Below are 16354 nucleotides of genomic sequence, written 5' to 3' on the forward strand. Positions count from 1 at the left end.
ACTGTTGTCTGAAAATTTTGACCGCGATCATTTTCTTAACCTGAAATTTCATTGTTTTAGCCCTGAATTGTCAATGAACTCCGAGAATCATCTGACCACTAGAAAACAATTTAGGGAACGGATTACCTATCAGGGTGTCGATCTAGTGGTATCAAAGACTTTTGAAACATTTGAATGGCGATTCCTTTCATTGAGCCGAAAGCTTAGGGCCTGCTCCACAAAGACTGTTTGCGCTGTGAATTTTTAACAGAGATTTAAAACGAAAGTTCCTGTTGTATTTTCATCTAGGTTAACTTGATTTCAAAATTCTTATAGATTATTCACGTCATTTTTTTTTTCGTAGCAAAGTGCTTTTCTCTCCTATCCGCGTTTGTTAAGTCGCCGCGTTACGTGACTTCCTGTCCTCCTCTTAGAAGGTCAATCATCCAGCGGAATCACAAGCACGTTGTAACATCACTTCCGTGTCGTTGACTTCCTTTTGAAATCATCAACCAATCATAGTAGTTCACGTACGCTAGAGTTGGTACTCAGTCTCCTGCGTTAAGAGTAGATAAAGATTCGCGTTCAAGTAGGTCGAAGCACAATCACTGAAGACACCGAGGAGGAAAGACTGTATTAGTTTGAGTTTGTGTTGTCTGGAGACATGTTGGTTTATGTACTTTTCTGTTCCTTGGTCGCCACCACCGCTGTATCTGGTAAGTTGTTAAACCGCTTTTAATTAATCATTCAAGTCACCCACGGGAATGCATATATGGCGGGCTGACTGCTGAAGACAGGTTCCACAGAATAGGGGTCAAATGCGAAAAAAAACGCCACTTTATGCCACGTAGCTATCTGAAATTTTTGTACTCTTCGTTGATAAACTACATCAACAAAATGGTGGAATGGCGTGAAAAAAAGAATAAAAACGTAAAATTACTATATATCATCATCTAACGGTTGGACCACTATGTCATAACTAGCAAACGACAACCGATTGTTTAATACAGAGTGACTGCCTAATACCGTGCTGCTTAATACCGGTTTGACTGTAATATCTTGTAATACGGTCAACGAGGAATGCATTTCCTGTTTTATAATGGCAATAAATGGTACAAGTATACTGTCTTCGTAAAAGTTACGGTCAAATTGTGGGAACGCGCAGCAGGGAAATTATAAATCCTCAAGAAGAAAACGCGCACTTCAGGAAGAAGATACCTAGAATTGCAAGTCAAGTAATTCATTTTCTCCGAGAAAAAATTATTTGAAATTGCTCTTACTTTCTGAAATTTGAACGACATCGAGTTTACACATATCCCCAGCAAAGTAAACCCCTGAGGCTTTTTTCATCGTTTCATCTTAATAATTTAATTTTCTCGGCCGTAACATCACTTCGCTAGTGGTAAGTTTGAAGGATTTTCCAGATAGGATACTTGTTTAGCTACAGGTAGAAATGAGTATTAGTGTACTGATTTTCATTTTCAGACGCGGTTAAGGGGTACATTGTTAAGGTTAGCCAAATTAAGCGCTCACGAAATATCTTGTCTAAAAGTTTTTAATTTAAAATACAAAAGGAAAAAAAACTAATGATTCACACCAAAATTTCCAACAGTTTCAGATCTTTCAGTGAATTTTTTCATAAAACCTACAAGGAGCACAGTTATCGCAATTTGAGTAAGGGCCTTTACGCATTAGCGGACTAAACTAGAATTGTGCCGACAAAATCATAGGTCAAACTTTATCATGACAAATTTTTGTTTTGTCTGTTGCAACCGCATTAAAAATTTCAAAGCCGTCAAATTCCATCAGCGCCTGAGCAGTTCATAGGACCGGCCGGCATAGTTGCTAAAGAATTCCACCTCCTATTTCCAGGATTTATTCTAAGTTGTTTGAACATTTTTGGAATCCCCGAGTTTTGCAGCAAAGGCAATTTTTGTCTTTCTCGTAAACTGATTTCAGTTCAATTACACGTTTGTCGTAGCTTATACGACAAATGATTGACAAGTTTATCACGGTTTTGTTTAATGAGTCGATTTTGCCAAATTTTTACCCGCGACAAATTTTTGTCGGCGGTGCGTCTAAAGGTTTGTTGGCTGCGGCCAAAATTTGTTGAGTCGCGACGAATCATCCGCTCTTGTAAAGTGCTGGTGATGACAGAAAATTTGTCTAAATAAACAATTTTGTCGCTAATGCGGAAAGATTCTAAATTAAAGAAGAAGAAATTCCGAACTAAAAGACACCAAATGCAAGAAAATTGTTATCTACCAGTTTTTTTGGCCGAAATGGATCGCCTTTATTCGTATTTCATCACATGAAACTAGTTAAGTTCGCCATGGAAATTTCGCGTTCTAATGATCGCCGTTATGTAGCCTAGCAACTGGAACACGATGAATTTTTCTCCATATGGGGACAGACACTAAGTTTTCGTTTATCTTGCCCATCAGTTCTTTCCATTCCCATTTCTCTGATCAGGAGAATTGTTAGCTCAGCGAGAGATCGCGTTAATTGAGGCACATGGTGATGCTATGCTCTCTTGAGTCTGTCTTTCGCGACTTCTCCTCCGCTCACCCTTCGCCCACTTGGTTTCCTCCGCGCCGACTTTGGCCTTAGCCACGGTGGAAAGAATTATTTCAGTCACAATAAATCTATTTGTTTAAAAATTATAACAATTGTATTTTGATCCTAACTAGAACAAACACGTTCATTAATTCAATTTCCTTGCCTCTGTGCTTTTGTCTATACTATCCTTAATTTCATTATATTTTCCAACGTGATGATAATACATTATAATAAAAGATAAATTTAAACAAGGAGAGGATAAGTACCAACAATTAAGAGATGGAAAGGGCAGAGAATATTGGAGAATAATTATATGCCCTTTTGTCGGGTGATATTTGTTCTGAGATGAAAAGGAAAAAAATACAACAGCAGGGGTTTCATTACAATTTTTTTTTTCCCAAGCGGCTGAAATAGGCAGCTGTGTCGTAAGGCGAAACCCAAACAAGTGATCTTACACGTAAGCTGAACAGATGGCGTTAGGAGGTCTTAATGGCAGCGTTAGACCGAAACCAGCCTTAATTGAAACCCCTGCGATAAATATGACGATATCGATAAGAATATAGCAGGTAATTTATTGTTAACAACTGGGTTGAAAACGTAAATTAGCCACCGTAAAGGGTAAAAAAGCTGACGTTTCGAGCGTTAGCCCTTCGTCGGAGCGTCTAATCGCTCCGACGAAGGGCTAACGCTCGAAACGTCAGCTTTTTTACCCTTTACGGTGGCTAATTTACGTTTTCAACCCAGTTGTTAACAATAAATTACCTACTATACTCTCCCACCGACGCAGCACCACAGTTTCTTTAGAAACTTACCCCTTTATCGATAAGAATATAGGTTGTTGAGAGTAAACGGTATAACGAGGGATAACGAGATATTAGCAATAAGTGCGGTGTATTTTGCTAGAATTTTCTCGTCGGATTTTTCTTAATTATTCCAGTAATAGCATTCAGTAAATGATAGGCAAAGGTATGTATGATTTTTTTCCGTAAGACTTTGGGTTTCGGTGATGTAACGGTGTATTTCGAGTGGTATGATAATGCAAAAGACGATTATAATTATACGAATTAGATAAATTTCTGTCGTATTGATTGATTGTGAAACGCATTTCAATTATTCATATCACAGATATGATTCAAAGATAGATCATGAATAAAATGTAAAGATCCCTCCCAATCGATTCCTTTTCCTGCCGATTTGAGTATCCGTGTACTAATTTTAAATGATTAAAAAGTCAAGATTTATATCGTATCACTAGTCAATTCGAGCCTGCGTCAAGTTCAAGTCAAATTAGATTTTTCCTTTTTTAGCCGTTAGTCTTTTCTTTTTTGTTTTGATTTGATTTCCGTGTTCAAATTATCTACCAGGGATAGAAAAACGATTTGTTTACTTTGATCCGAGACTGATTTTACTTAAATTCTCACCAGAAATAATGTTTTTATCTACTAAAGTGGTGAACTTCGCTAGATTTCACTTAAATACTTAAGATTATGCAAACAAATCATCATTTGGAGATACCTCGTCTCGGAAAGTATCTTGTATACTTAAGTTACCTCGAATAGCTTCGTCCGAGTAACACACACTTTTATATAACAACATAACAACTCTGAAGAAGTCGAGGTCGGTCTCAACTTTGACGAACATCCAGACGTTCTTTTAGGGTTATTATTACTCAGACAGTTGATGCGACAGCGCGTAAAATTTCGCAATACATTGCTAAAGTTGGCATGTTCGTTTAAAAAATGACCACGATTGTTTAATGGAAATGTTTTTGTTATAATACTGATTTTAGATAATTTAACCCTCTTAAAGAGTGATAAGATGTAATTTCGTTCGTAATTAATTTCGTTAGGTTCGTATATTGAGAAATCAGGATCAATTTTACCTTTCTGTCAACCTTTTAGGCTCGGGAAACCATTGCAGTCTTCCGATGGAAATAGGGTTTTGCAAAGCAGCGATGCCCCGTTTCTACTACAACAGCCTGACTGGAGAGTGTGAGAAGTTTACTTATGGAGGTTGTGGAGGAAACAAAAACAATTTTCTAACGAAGGAATCGTGTTTGAAAGAATGTAAAAAGGAAGAAGTTAATGGTAAGCGATATGTCCCCTTTGGAAGCAAGTTGGTCAGAAAATTTTTTTTTCCTCTGGCTGATCTCTCCAGAGCAAAAGATGACCACAATAGTGATGACGTCAGGACAAGAGATTCAAATTTTCTACTTGTTTCTTAGGGAAGTAATTAACCAAATCTACGTAACTCTTCTCTTGATCGTGTCGACATATGTATGTCCGTTCCCCTTTTGTTAGCTTTTACGTGTTTATTATAAATCCCTTGTAGCTTTATAGCGTTTTTAATTGAGTGTCGAAAGACCAAATCCTTGCTAATCACATCAACCAATCAGTAGAAAGGTTTACATCATCATTAGCCAATTAGATCTTAAAGTGAAAACAAACAAATTGATAAAAGGGCAAGGAAAACGCTGATGAATAATTTGCAGTAGATTTTAGTTTTACATCTGATTGCTTGAGAAGATGGCTCAAGTTTTTTTCTGGACCAATCACGGAGCGTGGTGAGGTGAAACCAAGGTAACCCCGGATTACTTTACGAAGCTCAATTGAAAATTACTCTGAGCTTTAATTGAGACTTTCTAGTTCCTTTTTTTTGACTCACTTGGTTGGTGCTGAACTCGATTAAGATTATGAGGTTTAAGGGATCAGTCGTTATTTATCGTCCACGAGAGAGAGAGAGAGAGAGAGAGAGAGAGAGAGAGAGAGAGAGAGAGAGAGAGAGAGAGAGAGAGAGAGAGAGAGAGAGAGAGAGAGAGAGAGAGAGAGAGAGAGAGAGAGAGAGAGAGAGAGAGAGAGAGAGAGAGAGAGAGAGAGAGAGAGAGAGAGAGAGAGAGAGAGAGAGAGAGAGAGAGAGAGAGAGAGAGAGAGAGAGAGAGAGAGAGAGAGAGAGAGGGTGGGGTTAGAAGGATTCAAGTTGTGTCACGATGAAATTTATCTGATCTCTACATAAGGTTCTGTGACATGATTCCCCCTTCATTGGCAGTCAATTTTTTACAGTCCCTCGTTATACTGTGTTGGCGACGAGTGACCCCCTCCGTTCCCCCTATAAGTTTCACTCCCCTCCCCGCAGGTGATAATTTTTTACTGGTTCTCTTAGAATAGTGAGCTTTTCTGCTGGTATAGTGAGGCCCAAACCAAAGTAATTACAATGGCAAATCCGTGCAAAGGAAAGTATGGCTATAAGCCAATGAGAATTCAAAGTGAAAACAAGCAAAACTGCCTGAAACTCGGAAAAATGTGAGTAACCAAATCACGCGCGCGATTGATTTCCAGTTTTGCATCGGATTGGTTGATGGGGTAGCCACAGTTTTCCAGTGCGAAGAAAATCAAAGCCAGTGCAGTACTGTTTTTTCAGTACGGTTTGGTGGTTGTTGCTTTAAACCCTGCTGTAATCTACATCTGGATTTTTGAGGGTTGTCCAATACACACAAATTGAGTGTATTTGTCTGAGGCTTTGAGAACGAGGAAGGTTCATTTTGTCATTTTCCCGTGCTTATGCCCCTTCACTTCCGGTACGTTAACCCACGATTCGACTTCCGGTGAGTCGATTCGTCAACTACCGTAGCCGAATCGAGTCACATTGGGTGTATTGGACATGTGTTGGATTTTTTTCAGATTGCTGTCTCCCGTCAGATACAGGACCATGTTTTGCTTTATTTAATCGCTTCTACTACGACAAAGTCACCAAGAGATGCAAAAAGTTTATCTACGGTGGATGCGCTGGAAACGGAAACAACTTCACCTCTAAGAAGAAGTGTAAGAAAACTTGCCGGGATGTACTGTGCTAGAGATGGAATTGCTGAGCAAATAAAGTTTACCTTGGTAAGCCATGTTTTAAGATTTGCTGTCCTTCTGAACACAATAAACATTGTTGTAAACGTAACACGTTTACAACAAAGCATAACATTGTTCCACATATTATCACATAGATCAGTCGCTATTGACTCTTAAGCGTCAATTTTCGTTTCGTTTGGTTGGTCTGTTTGTTTTTAGGTATGGTGCTGTTCTCTAAAAAACGCTTTGTCATCCATTGGGTTCATAAGGGCGTTTCAGAAGTGTAGAAGGAATGATGGAAATGGTGGATTTAATATTGCTAAGTTGAATTATACGAGCATTTTGATTGGCTATTACTTATGATCTATTATCGAATAGAAACGTAAGTGACGTCACTGTTAACAACATTTTGCCTCGTTACTATATAAAACAAATAAACTCCACGATGCCGTGGGTCTGCCATGTTTTTACTAACTGTTTTCCTCTTTATTTCAGGGCTGGAGAAGAATTCTGATGACCGTAGTGCATTCTGAGTGCTTTTAATTATTTACCTAAAGTTTCCTGAAATAAAGATGTCTACAGCTTATGATGATTGCTTTGTATTAACTAATTGTTCTAGCTGTGAGACTATTGCTTTAAATAGTACATAAAATATTGTGCTTTTGCTGTTTAGTTAAGTGCAAAGAGTTCGCAATTTCCACATTAATTTGCAACGCTATACTTGAAATTTCGCATTTTGCCGAACTAGCAATATTCTTCATCAGTATGCACCACACAAGTGAATAGTGCTTTTCAAGCGCACTATTTGCCAAATTTGGAAATGAGTAGCAAGTACTGTTCATCTCCTCTTCGTTGAATAATTTTTAATTACATACGATAAATTATGCTTCTTCAAAGTACACAGATTCGACGGTTTTTAACATTTTTACTTTCAAAAATAAAATGTTTCGTCATCTTGAACAACTCCACACGGAAGTAAACGTCCGTGTTCTGGACTTCATTTTGAAAATATGCGCCAATCACAGCCCACGCGGGCCATCACGTAACCCGTTCCAGAAGCCATTGCGCCGGAAGTATATCCTGCGGCTTTAAAAGCTGAAAAGAGGAAATAACGTATCAAAGAGTGCAGTGATTTCACTATAGTGATTGCACGCACTTCGGAGTTGAGTTAATATACCTCTACCTTCTTGCACCATGCTGGTACATCTTCTCTTTATCTGTTTTTTTCTAATTGTTACTGCAACCACGGAAGGTAAGCAAGTTGCTTAATATCTCTTTTTCCGTTGTTGCCATTGACGAGGAAATCAACACGTCATCTGTTTTATAAGCTCAACATATCATTTCTTGTCCATTATACAGATAGTTCACCACTTACATCAACTGAACCAGGACCTAAGAAAGTCAATTCGCCAGGTTTGTAAAAATTTTTTAAGAAAACCATTCAATCACTTACCTTCATTTCTTAACAAGCTTTTTAACCCAGAGCAGCTAAACGCCATTGCTTGAGGAAATTTCCTTAAACTCCTTCATTATTGACGTCGCTAGTAGTGAAGATTCATTATTCGGTAAATTTTTTCCTCATCTACTAAAGAAACTACGTTCAAGGGCTAGGATATTTTCAAAAGAAGGGTATTTAAACCACTAATGTAGACAAATAATATTTTTCGTCTGTGTAGGATCAACTCTAGTTATGGCTTCAGCGGGAAGGGAAGTAGTTATGAATGGCGCCATAAACAAAACGTCGTCCCAGTGTCTAAGCCCTTTAACCCTTACGAGAAACTGGCCTGGCTTCAAATTTCTCCTAATAGATCATCCTTGAATCAAAAGCAGAGGTTATAAAACAAAGGAAATGATCACCAATTTGATAAGCTCTTGATTGTTAAACAAATTCTCCTTGTCGGTACCATAGGAAATGTAAAGAGAACAGTGTGGAGAATATGAGAACTAATGCAAGGTGTAAAAGGTTAATACTCAAACAATAAAATACATTAAACAGATGATAACATTAGTTTCTCTCGCAAACTCTACTCTGCGAAATACTGCGAAAAGTCTTAATCAACTCATTATTATTATTGTTATTTTAAGTAACTTAAAGGGAGATAACAAATAACTGGACTCGTACATTTGCGCTCTTGACTTGCATGAGGTCAAAACGGCTAGATATTCGTCTCGGAGCATAATAAGAAAAAAATTAAAATATTCTCCACAAGAAGCCTGAAATCCAGTCACTTTGACATGATAAGCGAAAGCGATGAATAGTTCTTTGACTGAAAGCAAAAAAACTTCTTGATAGTAGTTTTCCTGTTTTCGTGTTTGTCTATGAACATGAACAGTATAATTTGTAAGCCGATTATAGTTGTGTAGTCATCCTTATTGAGAATAAAATTGTGAACGCGATGGGCTGTGTCAAATAGAATGCTGGTATTCAGGGCTGTAGTGGTTCAGTATCTTTGACGTTCAATAAAGACATCACAATAAAGCTAACTTTGAATATCAATCTTTTTGAATGCATTCTCTTTAGACTCGACGCCAAGAATTTTCTGTTGTCTCCCGAAGTTCACAGGACCTTGCAGGGCTGCGTTTATACGTTACTACTACGACAAAGTCACTAAAAAGTGCAAGATGTTTACCTTCGGTGGATGCATGAACAATGGAAACAACTTTAAAACCCTTGAAGAATGTCAGAAAACTTGTCGTGAAACAAAATGCCCACCGATCGAATAGTTTCTGGTAAGCAACAATTTTGACACGAATCCGTTCTGTGTCAATAATATGAGAAGTACCTACGAAAGATCACGCGACAACAAACTGCACATGACTGTCACGCAACGTGAAAAGGAAGTGAATAAAAAAACACGTTTTGAATACAATATTTCCATTAATGCTCGAGTAAAAAAAGATACAGCACTCATTTAGTAAAAAATTCGATGAGTGGCCTTTCTAGACGCAAATTCCTGTTCAACTTTGGTGTATTTTATGGTCCTCGTAACACAAACTAAATACAGAAATTTCTTTTCTTTTCAGTTACTAAAGGATGTCAGATGAAGATGTACAAAAAAAGGCAGACAACTTTCATCACATTAACTTTGGATGGATTTGTAGAAACTAACCCAGAAAACCTTTAGTAGCTGATTCCAGAGACAAGATAAAGCATGTATTAATTTGTTATTTTTGAACACAAATGTATCCATGTTTGTCTACAGAATTAGTATTTTTAAACACCAACTAAAACGATTGTAATAAAAACTCATTTTATACCATTTGTGAAATGTGTGTACCTTGCTTCTCATACATTTTTCAGTGAACGACACCAGAACTTGAAGGTGTGAGTTTGAAACAATCACCACATCAAATGATAAATACCTTGAAATCTTCAAGATATTCCTCCACCATTCCTATGCATTAACGTCAGTGGCTAGTTCACAAATGCGCCCGAAAATAGATTTCTGTCCTTGCTTGATTCTTAGTACAGACAGATGTCTTCTGCTGCAGTTCTCGACTGTATTTTCTTCATTCATAATGCTGTCTCCGTATCTTTGTTTTACACAAAACTCTGCAACACTAGTATAGGCAAACGGTAATGATTAGAGAGATTAAATCTATGAAAGTACATTTATAGGCGTGAGAAGAAAACGGAAAGGGTGTAAGTGATAAAAAACTGTAAAAACGTTAAATTACGTATCAGTCGTCTAACAATCAGACAAAGACGAAGCACAACTCATAGAAAATAAAGTTGGTTTGTGAGCTCAGTTAGACTTTTAACTCCTGTGAGTGACCAAGACAGAATTTCTCCCTACAATATCAATACAATATCAAGCAGGCAAGTGACAAGAATAAAAATATCAATTATCATTTGATCCAATAATGAATTTCAGAACTAATATGATGAGCAATGTATGGCAAGCAGCATGGAGAATTACCACAGAAATCTTGAAAGTGAAAGGGTTAACTAGTCAATTGGCAAACAAAGCGACACCACGCTCTCTATCCTACCCAGCCCCCCCCCTCCATCAAAGAATCAAATCCTGTACCTTTTAAGGGTTCTCCTCCATTCCAATGGCCACTGAGATATCATCTCTGTCATGACCATGAAAAAGAAATATTTCATATGTGAGTTGATGACAAAGAAATATTATGCATGAAAAGGCAGGTTCATGCCTTAAAGCTTCAATGCCTCTCTCCATCCAGAAGTATAAATTGGTGCTGCATAGTGTCAAGGAAACTTACATCCCTTAACCTCTGAGAGTGACTAGCATCTAATTTCTCCTTACACTATGACTGCTGAATCACACATTAAGGTCATGAGAATAAAAGAAATGATCAACACCTAACAAGGCTCTTGATTTTTAAACAAATTCTCTTTGTCAGCTCCTAAGGAAAGGGGTAAAGAACAGTATGGAGGATATAGATTCTGATGTTAGGGTGTAAAGGGTTAACAGGATGCTAGAAGTTGTTTGTGATGGACTAACATCCTATCCAGGAAGAGTACACACACCCTTAGCTTAACCCTTACACACTAACATCAGTATGTACATTCTCCATACTGTTCTCTATACATTTCCTAAGATGCTAACAAGGAGAATTTGTATAGCAATCAAGAGCATCTTCAGTTGGTGATCATTTCCTCAATTCTTGTGAACTTAATGTTCAAATATGGGGTTTTATTTAAGGGAGAATTTATATGCTGGTCACTCTTAGGAGTTAAAGGATCAAGTTATACAGAATTAACTAGCAGTTATGTCAGTCACAGGCTTCAAGATTCAAGCCCTACTTAAAGTAACTTGCCCTAACAAAGCTTGTGTTGTTTACCATAACTCAGAGATTGTTTAGATTCTTCTTGGCTATCATCACCACTATCATCATCCTCATCATCCTCGCTGTTGTCATCGACATTGTCATCATTGTCATTATCATCATCATCATAATCGTCACTTCTGCTGTTGGTTTCATTTTCATTACTTATGCGATCCCCACTGATATCACTGCTGCCACCAGCTTTGCCATCCTCATCACAGCACAGCTTCTTTTTCCCCGTGCTTTTTACATCTGAAGCTTCATCTCTCTCAGCATCACATTTTCCTGGGTCTGAAGTCCTCTCCACATAAGTACAAGCGTCACTTTTGGACCAAGGATTTAATTCATTTTCACTTTCAATTTTGTTTTTTTCCAAACTGCCATTGTTAGTTTGTATGTGTCTGTTACCGCAATCTTTAGTGCTGATCAGTAGACTCTCCATGGAGTCTGAATTTCCATAGCCAGTAGTTTTAATTTTCTTCTGTTTCAGTTGCAAGTCCTTTTCCTTGATTTTCCTTTTCTTCTTCCCTTTGTCACATTCAGCCTTATAAACAAGCTCCAAGAATCTCCAACATGTATCCTTTTTAGTTTCATCATCAATTTGATCCAGCACATGTCCAATGTCATCAAATTCTTCACTTCTCTGTTTCTTTACTTGCTCTTCCAATAATTGTTTGAACTTCTCTCCAGACAAATGAAGGATCTTAAAACAAACATGTTACAAAATTTGACAAAAATTATAACAGATAGTTCAGTCACAATAATGCCCTGTACATAACAAGAGAAGAGTATTTAATCGTGTGGTGTGATTGTCTGGGTAAGGGTAGTCCTGGGAAGGACTGTTGTTGGTAGTAGTGACTGACAATTCAACAACCTAAGCAGAAGTCATCATCAGAGTCTAATGAAGAGTTGTTGTCAGTCCAGCATATAAATCTGGTTCATGTAAACTGTTTGGTCAGTATAGCTGTGTTGTTGTTGGCTATGCGACTCAAGTTGCACAAGTCAGTCATGAATAGTCACAGCATTTCATATACAGAACAATCATCTGTTGTCCTGATAGCTGATCACATTAAATATTTGCATTACTTACTCTCAGAGTAGCATACAAATCTGGACCAAAGTGTGAACATCCCTCACGTCCAAAAAGAAACAAGTCATCCTTGGAAGCCACACCCTACCAAAACAGCAAGCTGGATATCATACCAATGGAATTAACTAACACTACCAAGCTGTAATAACCTGCTGAACAGGTGCAACTTTTTTGTGCTTTTGGGAAATTGAGGGTAAGCATGAGATGTTCGGTCACAAAAGAGGGGAGGAGTGGCTAAGGTTTTATTTCCAAAAAAATTACCAGTACACATGTTCTGCAGGCTAAGTTATAAATGACAAAATACTTTCCAGAAAAACAACTTTTCTGCAGAGTGGGTGGTAATCCATATATTGGAACCCCAAGAGTGACTAGCATCTACTTTCCCCTCATAATATCAGCCCTGAATCACACATTTACCTCTCAAAAGAACAAATGAAATAATCACCAACTAAAAGAGCTCTTGATTGTAAAACAAATTCTCCATGTCAACACCTCAGCTAAAGTATAGAGAGCAGTCTGGAGAGTATGCATACTGATATTAGGGTGTACATTGTTAAGGTATTGTCGCCATGAGAAACAGGTCCTAAGTAAGTTACTTACTGCTTCTTCTAGAAACTCAAGCTTAGAGTGAAATATTCCTTTCTCCTGTTGTGACTGATTGTCCTTCATTACCTCAGTAAATGCACTGATGGGTAATTCTACCTGAAAACAAAACAGATTTGTCACAAAATAATTCCTCTTACAATGTAAAGTGGATATTAAATGAATGTCTCACCATGTCATATGGATTTGGTAATTCTTCCTCTACAAATCCATATGACTGCAGCAGGTGACAGTTGGCAAGGTTACCATAAGTATTGAAAATTTCCTGTCCCTGAAATAAAACACAGAAGGAAACATAAAGTAATTGTGACATGGTCGTGACTGGGAGGTTGTCTCCAAGTCTGTGGAAATACCAGTACTTCCTTATGAAATGGATCTATAAAAATGTTCAGCACCTTGACCCTTTGATCCCTAAGAGTGACAAGTATCTAATTTCTCCTTACAATATCACCCCTGAATCAAACATCTATGTCACAAGAATAAAGGAAATGATCACCAACTAAAGAAACTTGCGATTGTCAAACAAATTCTCCTTGTCAGCACCTTAAGAAATATGTAGAGAACAGTATGGAGAATATGCATACTGATGCTAAGGTTTAAGGGTTTAAGCCTAATTACATAAATTATCCTCGATCATACATATACGACAAATCCAGTTTAAATTCACCAACATTGATTTCACCTTTGGAATATCTTGTGTTGCCACCATTCTCAGAGTTTGAGCACCAAACTCCAAGTGGGCATTATTGTTACTGATATGATTAAGTATGTCTGCCATTGGCACCATGGCAGGAGCTGCATCATTATCCTCATCTTCATCATCATCATCTTCACTATCATCGTCATCATCATCATCAGGACTTGACTTATGTTCAGTGAAACTGTAGGCCATGACAAATGCTGCCATGTGTTTGTACAGAGAAAGACTATGACAGGACTCACTTCAACCAAAAAGAAAATAATTTACATTGATTAATTCTTTAGTGATGCCCACTTTAGATTGCGACAATTTTCTTTAACCCTTTAACTCCCAAGATCTGATTGTTTATTCTCTCACTCTCACTCTTAGATCAAGAAAACAACTTCCACCTGATTAGTTTGAGTATTCTCATTACCTGTTTGCTAAATAATGTATGGACATAATAGGGAGAAGTTACATGTTAATCACTTCTGGGAGTTAAAGGGTTAATTTAGTACCAGGCTCTCAAATTCACCATCTTTCCCTCTCCTTTACAACACAGTCAGCAATCTTTTGATCTTCTTGATGCTTGCCTTAAAAAAAAACCTCTATGTGTCTAAAGGCCTCAAATCTCCCTTTTGCTTATGAGCTGAACATAAGACTAAAATCAATTAGGGTCTCTGGTGGAGAAAGAGTGGGATGAAGCCCAAGAAAAGAGAGGTGAGAGGTATAGGAGAAGGGAGAAAAGTAAATGGTGGATTCATATGGGTGGGAAGTAGGAATGAAATACAAAAATGACCCTTCCCCCTCCTCCCCCACCCCCCTCCTCTCTCCACCCACCTCCCTCCCACTTCCTTCTTTAACTTCCACCTATTGGTTCCATTCTTCACTCGGACAAAAATTTTCTTAATTGAACTTATTCATACCAAATAAATTTGACAACTTTCTTAAATCTGTTTTTCTTAAAAATAAACCTCCTAATCTAGGATCTATACCTGAAATACTGTGGATACTTCTTAATAAAAGGTAAAGCTGTAGTATTATATTCCTCCTCTATGCCCTGTACATCATTTTCAACATCTTCCTCAATCCCAGTCCCTTTCAGTTCTCTTTGTCTCTCCTCTACATTCCAAAACATGGGTTGGTCTAAGACTGTTACTTCAGGCACCAGGTTTAAATACGGCTTCCAGTGAGATGTTGGATTAGTGTACTCGTACATCAATGTCAGGAGAAGAGGAGCCCAGCCAGACCTCAAGTAATAGGTGACTACAGTAAAAGCATAAAGGGGGTAAGTTTCTGAAGAAACTGTGGTGCTGTGGCAGTGGGAGAGTATAACAGGGTAATTCAGTATTATCAACTGAGTTGATAAAGGAAATTAGCCACTGTAAAGAGTTTAAAAGCTGATGTTTTGAGCGTTAGTCATTTATCAAAATGACAGACGAGGGCAAACACTCTAATGAGAGGCTAACAATCAAAACTTCAGCTTTGAGACTCTTTACAATTGTCAACTTACGTTATCAACTCAGTGCTAAAACTAAATTATACAGTAGAAGCAGCCTGGCTGAGTGGTGAGAGTGTAAACCTTGAGTTTCTTCCTGAGTAATCCCAAATTCATCTCCTTCACCACATTTTTAAAACAGACAACTAATTTGCCCCCTGCCAGTTAAGGTTTTAGAGATAGGGGAGGGGATACTTGGGATACTTCCTTGTTAAAGGCTAATGAATTGAACATAACTGAATTGACTATAATGGGGTTGCATTTTCAATGAAGTTACTAGAATGAGGTTGCACATCAAATGATTATCACATAGCGATTAAAATACCCCTAAGTCACACCAACAATCTGATTTAAATTTTTATTCTAACTGGTATTCTCTCTCTCCCTCCTTTCAGCACAGCAAGATCCTATTGACTCCAAAGACACAGAATGATCCAACTTCCCCCAAACAATAACACTAGCAACACACGCGATTTCCACTAACATCAGATGTAATTATCTTTACCCTCTTTCTGATTCAAACTCATCCTCATCAGATAAATCTTCAAAAAGTTTGGAGATGGATGAAGTCTTCGGTTGCAAAACAAGTGACCGTGGAATTTGAAACAAGGATTCCCCTTCCTCAATGTTCTCCACAGCTGTCATGCCATAACGATGACAAGATCCCTTCAGTCCAACCTTCACCTAGAGGCAAAAAAAATTAAGACATAACAGCCCTAATTCCCTGCACTGTTTCCTTTCATCCAATACAATTTTGGATGCGATGAGAAGAAACATTTTTCGTGGATGCGTTGGTGAAAATTTATGTTTTATCAGTAGAGTAAGCAGCTGATTTTGGCCAACATGTTAATATCTACCAACTTTTTTTTTCAGACAAAAGAGGGAGACTTCAACACAAGAAATGCAAGTTTTAATTCTTTAACTAACCTTTTCACTTAATTTGAGGTCGTTTCGCTCACACCAGGACAAAAATTCAGCCAATATTTGGTCCGTTCCTTCTGTGTTCTCACTTGCCATTTTGATAACATGCACCACGTGCAGACTGAGAAGACTGGGTCTGAACTAAGCAAAGCCTGACCAGGGTGAAATAAATTCAAACTTGTTTTTATCACGGCGCAAAGCAAATCAAATTTCTCTTTTGCTCAAAAGATAGAATACAACGAGGTAATTTTTTTAAATTCAAATATCCAAGTGTGAAAACATCCCTTGAATCGGAGCCAACTCTTTCAATTCATATTTTTCTTAAGCCCACCCCAGACAGTACTCATTCGTCAAGGCACAATCCAACATGGTGGACGAATTAATCTACTAATGGT

At 37.8% G+C, this 16354-nt stretch overlaps 3 protein-coding genes across 7 annotated transcripts; 2 read left to right on the top strand and 1 right to left on the bottom strand.

Annotated features, from left to right (window-relative positions):
- Nucleotides 1–253: 253 nt before the first annotated feature.
- Nucleotides 254–16342, bottom strand: LOC113681054 (N-lysine methyltransferase setd6). Of its 5 annotated transcripts, XR_016181910.1 has the most exons (12): nucleotides 15966–16342; nucleotides 15544–15722; nucleotides 14536–14790; nucleotides 13544–13802; nucleotides 13034–13132; nucleotides 12859–12960; nucleotides 12259–12342; nucleotides 11184–11871; nucleotides 10406–10451; nucleotides 9738–9935; nucleotides 7828–7915; nucleotides 7283–7460 (listed from the first exon to the last, which is right to left on the bottom strand). XR_016181910.1 is itself a non-coding variant. In XM_089190378.1 (11 exons), exons 1-10 carry the CDS (start codon nucleotides 16053–16055, stop codon nucleotides 9770–9772), a joined length of 1968 nt encoding a protein of 655 aa, XP_089046504.1. In that variant the 5' UTR covers nucleotides 16056–16342; the 3' UTR covers nucleotides 254–535; nucleotides 9738–9769. The 5 variants fall into 5 exon arrangements, 4 of the variants coding, with proteins under 4 accessions (XP_089046504.1, XP_027053915.2, XP_089046503.1 ...); XM_089190378.1 differs by lacking the exons at nucleotides 7283–7460; nucleotides 7828–7915 and adding an exon at nucleotides 254–535; XM_027198114.2 differs by lacking the exons at nucleotides 7283–7460; nucleotides 7828–7915 and adding an exon at nucleotides 254–863.
- On the top strand, nucleotides 476–7046 carry LOC113681056 (kunitz-type serine protease inhibitor bitisilin-3-like). The gene is made up of 4 exons (XM_027198116.2): nucleotides 476–695; nucleotides 4440–4625; nucleotides 6216–6422; nucleotides 6870–7046. The coding sequence occupies exons 1-3, from the start codon at nucleotides 644–646 to the stop codon at nucleotides 6386–6388; spliced, it is 411 nt and encodes a 136-aa protein (XP_027053917.2). The 5' UTR covers nucleotides 476–643; the 3' UTR covers nucleotides 6389–6422; nucleotides 6870–7046.
- Nucleotides 7421–9636, top strand: LOC113681058 (PI-stichotoxin-Hmg3b-like). The gene is made up of 4 exons (XM_027198119.2): nucleotides 7421–7626; nucleotides 7734–7787; nucleotides 8896–9104; nucleotides 9399–9636. The coding sequence occupies exons 1-3, from the start codon at nucleotides 7569–7571 to the stop codon at nucleotides 9096–9098; spliced, it is 315 nt and encodes a 104-aa protein (XP_027053920.2). The 5' UTR covers nucleotides 7421–7568; the 3' UTR covers nucleotides 9099–9104; nucleotides 9399–9636.
- Nucleotides 16343–16354: the final 12 nt, after the last annotated feature.

The sequence above is a fragment of the Pocillopora damicornis genome, chromosome 12 (genome assembly GCF_964200805.1).
Source record: "Pocillopora damicornis chromosome 12, jaPocDami1.2, whole genome shotgun sequence".
Taxonomy (NCBI): Eukaryota; Metazoa; Cnidaria; class Anthozoa; order Scleractinia; family Pocilloporidae; genus Pocillopora; species Pocillopora damicornis.

What these genes read in the sequence shown, in the direction of transcription:
- LOC113681056 (XM_027198116.2), top strand. Translation starts at nt 644, where the DNA reads ATGTTGGTTTATGTACTTTTCTGTTCCTTGGTCGCCACCACCGCTGTA. An exon ending in CGCCACCACCGCTGTATCTG is followed by an intron (nt 696 to 4,439) that starts GTAAGTTGTTAA and finishes TCAACCTTTTAG; the next exon opens with GCTCGGGAAACCATTGCAGT. An exon ending in TAAAAAGGAAGAAGTTAATG is followed by an intron (nt 4,626 to 6,215) that starts GTAAGCGATATG and finishes GATTTTTTTCAG; the next exon opens with ATTGCTGTCTCCCGTCAGAT.
- LOC113681058 (XM_027198119.2), top strand. Translation starts at nt 7,569, where the DNA reads ATGCTGGTACATCTTCTCTTTATCTGTTTTTTTCTAATTGTTACTGCA. An exon ending in TGTTACTGCAACCACGGAAG is followed by an intron (nt 7,627 to 7,733) that starts GTAAGCAAGTTG and finishes TCCATTATACAG; the next exon opens with ATAGTTCACCACTTACATCA. An exon ending in TAAGAAAGTCAATTCGCCAG is followed by an intron (nt 7,788 to 8,895) that starts GTTTGTAAAAAT and finishes CATTCTCTTTAG; the next exon opens with ACTCGACGCCAAGAATTTTC.
- LOC113681054 (XM_089190378.1), bottom strand. Translation starts at nt 16,055, where the DNA reads ATGGCAAGTGAGAACACAGAAGGAACGGACCAAATATTGGCTGAATTT. An exon ending in TTGAGTTTCTAGAAGAAGCA is followed by an intron (nt 12,343 to 12,858) that starts GTAAGTAACTTA and finishes CTGTTTTGGTAG; the next exon opens with GGTGTGGCTTCCAAGGATGA. An exon ending in TGGAGGAGAACCCTTAAAAG is followed by an intron (nt 9,936 to 10,405) that starts GTACAGGATTTG and finishes TGCCTATACTAG; the next exon opens with TGTTGCAGAGTTTTGTGTAA.